At 59.3% G+C, this 4,770-nt stretch overlaps 1 protein-coding gene across 1 annotated transcript; it reads right to left on the bottom strand.

The window, feature by feature from the left end:
- Nucleotides 1-631: 631 nt before the first annotated feature.
- On the bottom strand, nt 632-2,728 carry FADD (Fas associated via death domain). Its single transcript, XM_036259099.1, has 2 exons — nt 2,435-2,728; nt 632-1,376 (listed from the first exon to the last, which is right to left on the bottom strand). The coding sequence occupies exons 1-2, from the start codon at nt 2,718-2,720 to the stop codon at nt 1,021-1,023; spliced, it is 642 nt and encodes a 213-aa protein (XP_036114992.1). The 5' UTR covers nt 2,721-2,728; the 3' UTR covers nt 632-1,020.
- Between the last annotated feature and the right edge of the window lie 2,042 nt (nt 2,729-4,770).

Here is a 4,770-nt window from a genome sequence, read left to right as displayed (position 1 = left end):
GGGCCCGAAGGTTGGGACCAAGCTCAGCGGGGACAGTATGGCTAGGATCTCAGCAACTAAGGTCAAGGCGGTGCGCGCGACATCCCATCACGTGTGGTTCTCCCAAGGGCACAGCCAGGCCTGGCCCAGGGACAGCCACCTGGCCCCCTGAAGCCTCCGGCAGACCCCCCAGAGGTCGGACAGCTGAGAGAAAATGCAGCCCCACTCACAGGCCGAGCCCACGGTGGGCTGAGGGGACCGCAATCGGCCGAGATCGGACTCTTGAAATATGTGATATAAAATAGAAAGAAACGGAACATGATCTGTGACAGGGAGGTTTTCGCCGTAGACGGCACTTGCTCACAGGATTACCTGAGAAGCAGGGAGACAGTTTTCAGTCACAGGATATCCCGCTCCTCTGCCGATTCTGTTGTCAGAAAGATAGTGACGTTGACACAACACAGCGGCAGACGTGGGGTCACAGGAATCGTGGTCCTTCTAAGGGCTAACCTGTGCGGTGCTGACCTGCCCATCCCTTCTGGGCTCCCAGCAGGCACTGCCTCAGACAGCTCCCTCGAAGGCCAGGAGCTGGAGCAGGGCACTTCTCAGGCCACGCCACCCACCCCGCACCGTCCGCACGGGCGGCCGGGGGCTCTGGAGCCAGAGCACTGCTTCGGACCCGGCTCTGCCAGCACTACCCCGCTTTCCTCCGGCTCCGCTCTGAGCTCATTTCCGCACCCCCAGGACCATCAGGGCAACAACCGCTAATTGTTCGAGTCCTTGGACACGGCTCTAAAATTCCTCCTGTAGGAACTCGTTTAATGGGGACGGACTCCCCGTCATGGGGCAAGCATGAGGAATGGAGCATCGGCACCCCGCCCAAAGCCCGCCCGCAAACAGCGAGGCTCAGCGCGTGCCTGCTCAGGCTGAGAAGCGCCCGTGGCCCTTGTCCCGGCTCACTGGCAGGTCCTCGGGGAGGGCCCGAGTTCAGAACGTACAGGTGCCCTTGGTCCCTGGAGAGCAGCGGGGTCACCAGGGGGGTCACGAGAAGGCTCTCGAGGCGGGTGTGTTCGAGTCCCACGACATGAGGGACCCCGAGCTGCTACTGATCTCGTTCTCGTTCTGGAGGCCCTGGGCCTGCTGACCCTCCTCGATGAGGTCTGCCACCAGGTTGAGCTGGCAGGCCCTGAGCGCCGCCACCAGGTGGGGCAGGGTCGCGTCCTCCTGCGCCGTGTTCTTCCAGACTCGCAGGGACTCTCGCACCTGCTCGGTCAGGTTCCGGGGATACTTCACCTCGATGGCGTCGATCTTGGTGTCGGGCACTTTCAGCTGACGAGCCAGCCTTCTCCAGTCCCTCCCCACCTGATCACATATGATGTCAAACGCCGCATACAGGTCTGGAGGAAGGAAGAACAAGATGATTTACTGGAGGTGTGGGCGCTCCTTAGGAGACATAACCTGACGGGCTCCTGTGCTGACCCACGTGATGGGGACACCAGGGGTCCTCATGCAAAGGCTGAAGTCACCTGGCTGCAGAGGGGCGTGTTTAAACACACAAAACCCTGATTGGTCTCCTTTCAGGAGAAGCTGTGCTGCTAGCTTCCCGCCCACAAGCACCAGTCCTCCCGGAGCGACACCTGCGGTGTCACACTTATGTCCTTTTTGGGTTCAGTGACAGAATGACAGTTTCCAGGCCTGAAGCCTGTGGTGGGGTGTCCCCAAAGCACTTCCGGCCCGTCCCCCAGGCTCTGAGAACATGGCATGTGGCCGAGAAACCCTGCTGAACCCAGGTCTCACTTTTACCCCTGGAAGCCCCTGCAAGCCACGGGTGCGGGTGGCAGGGTGGGTGCCTGAAGGTGGCCCAGGAGCCACTACAAACGGACTTGATCACAGGGACAGCTTCGTCCCTAATACCACCGACCCTGTTACTTATTGGCTACGCACGTCACTCACTATCCCTGGGCCACCGTCCTCTCGATTGTGAAAGGGGAATAATGGCAGATAACAGTGTTTAACCAATCGGGTTTTGGTGAAAACTAAATACCTAACGTGCTTAGAAGGGCAAGGCCCGCTGTGAACCCGCCGATCATGATTGCTCAGTTATCGTTCTTTTCGCACGGCGGCGGCGCGGGCACCAGTGGGCACGAACTCCCGGGCAGAAGGCGAGCGCCGGCTGCAGCACAGGCTCACGCGACCCTTCCCCACCCAGAGGGGACTAGTGACGCCTTTTTCTACCACGTGCTTGTGTGTTTTCTCCCTTATGGAGACGGCGTGGGGTGGCGGGCCCGATGCAGGGCTTGCAGGGGCGGGCGGCCGTTCTCCGCCAGCGAGGGTGAGTTCGCTGCTCCGAGTTCTGGTTCTGCCACGTGTCACCCGTGTTCCGGGGTGGGTTGGAGGAAACCCACGCACACTCAAACCCGGCCAGGGAGAGGCGCCCGGCCCGGCCCGCGCCCACCTTGCTCCTCCGGCGGCGCCCGCCCCGCCGCGCCCGCCTCGTACTCGTCCAGGCGCCGCAGCAGGTCCTGGCGCCGCAGGGACACGAGCAGCTCGCGCAGCAGCTCGGTGCGCTCGCCGTCCAGCTCGTTCTGCTCCAGCAGCACGGAGAAGAGCTCCACGCCGCTCTGCACGCGCTCCAGCTTCCTCTTGCTCACGCGGCCCTGGCACAGGAACTTGAGCTCGGTCAGCTCGCTGCTCGACAGGCCGGTGGACACCGAGTGCAGCAGCACCAGGAACCGGTCCATGGCGGGCGGCGGGCGGCGGCCACCCGCGGGCGGGCGCGGCCCCCGCCTCGCCCGCCACCCCCGGCCTCGGCCCGCCCCCCGGCCTGCGCCCCAGGGACTCCGCCGCAGGGGCTCGCTCCGCACTAGCCCCCGTCCTCAATCCTGCCACCGGAAGTCCACTACCGGCTTGCTCCTCCAGCGTCTCGCGAGAACTCCGGGACTCGCGCATGCGTCCGGAACGTGACCGTAGCCGTTTCCGCCTGGGAGGCGCGTCGCCGCCGCTAGAGGGCGCCCCAGACAGGAAACCGGCGCGGGGCTGGCGTGGCCTCTGCGCCTGCGCCCTTCGGACCTTCCCCCTCGGGACGGGAACACGTGGCCTTGGAGAGCCGAGACCCCGGTGGGGGCTGGGAGGGCCGGCCTGCGTTTCCTGTGGAATGTGGCAGTGCGGATGCTGGTAATAAATGCATCTGTGAACATGCGTGATGGTGCATGCCCTCTGGTGCCCCCGCGACCCCTGTGTGCGGAAAAGATTTCTCAGAGCTTTATCCAGGTGTTCGAGTTTCATTGGTGTTTGGTTTTTTAAAGTCGTAGGCATGGGCGCTCTGCGGGCCGTTGAGCGTCTATGGAGCGCCTGCTGTGTGCCAGGCAGCAGGTGCTGGGGGCAAATCGGGACGATCGTGGAAGTGCCCGCCCGCTAGGGCTAGCCAGCAGCACACCAGCCTGCAGATGAGCAAGTGCAGCTGCCTGAGGTCAGGGCGCGGGGTGGGGGTGGGGGTGGGGCGGCGGGGGCGGGGCAGAGCCTGAGCCCTGGCTCCAGCGCGGTGGGACCAGCAGGTGTGCAGCTGGGAGCCAGGGTGGGGGGCGGGAGGGGGTCAGGCAGGGGAGGAGGCAGCTTAGGAAGGGCCTCACCGGCCAGGTGAGTGAGGCCTGGCTTTCTGCCTGAGATGGAGACCCTGCAGGCAACTCATATCCCATGTAACTTACCCTCTTCAAGTCTACAATTCACTGGTTTTTAGTACATTCATTAGGCTGGCCAACCTTCACCATTAGCTAATTTTAGGACATTTTCATCACCCCAAGTGATGAACCTGCTCCCCATTAGCAGTCACTTTCATCCTCTCTTCTCCCCATACAGCTTGTGGCCTTTGAGCCTGTTTTCTTTTCATGGAGCAGGCTGTCCTCAAGGCTCATCCACAGTGCAGCACTTGTCAGTGCTTTGATTTATTTTTAATGGGTCAGTAGTCTTCCATCATAGGAATAGACCATGTTGATTCATCAGTCATCAGCTGATGGACATTTTGGTGGTTTCCACCTTTTGGCCATTATGAATAATGCTGCTATGAACTCTGAGTAATATATATATATATTTACTTTTTTTTTTTTATTGCTTTTAGAGAGAGGAAGGGAGAGATAGAAACATTGACCGGCCACCTCCTGCATGCCCTCCACTGGGGATTGGGCCCACAACCTGGACATGTGCCCTTACTGGGAATCGAACCGTTGACCTCTTGGTGCATGGGTCGACGCTCAACCAATGAGCCACACTGGCCGGGAAGTAATATATATTTTTAAATTTTTTATTTATGGATTTCAGAGAGAGAAAGAGAGAGAGGAAGGAAAACATTGATTTGCTGTTTTAGTCATTTATTTATTCAATGATTGACTCCTGTATACACTCTGATCGGGGACAGAACCCACAATCTTGGCATAGAGAGACAACACTCTAACCAACCGAGCTACTCAGCTAGGGCTCTGAGTAATATATATATAAAATATATATATTTTAAATCCTTACCCAAAGATACTTTTCCATTTATCTTCGGATAGAGTGGAAGGGGGAAAGACAGAGAGAAACATCGATGTGAGAGAGACACATCGATTGGTTGCCTCCCGCACGACCCCAACAAGGGCCGGGGACCAAACTGCAACCGAGGTACATGCCCTTGACCAGAATTGAACCCATGACTCTTTGGTCCGTAGGCCGATGCTCTAACCACTGAGCAAAACCGGCCAGGGCTCTGAGTAATATTTTTAAGGACTCACTCCCCCTGGGTAGCAGCGATGGAACTCC

The sequence above is a fragment of the Molossus molossus genome, unplaced genomic scaffold (genome assembly GCF_014108415.1).
Source record: "Molossus molossus isolate mMolMol1 unplaced genomic scaffold, mMolMol1.p scaffold_m16_p_13, whole genome shotgun sequence".
Taxonomy (NCBI): Eukaryota; Metazoa; Chordata; class Mammalia; order Chiroptera; family Molossidae; genus Molossus; species Molossus molossus.
Note: the sequence above shows the minus strand (reverse complement) of the source record. Positions and strands in the feature narration are given on the sequence as shown.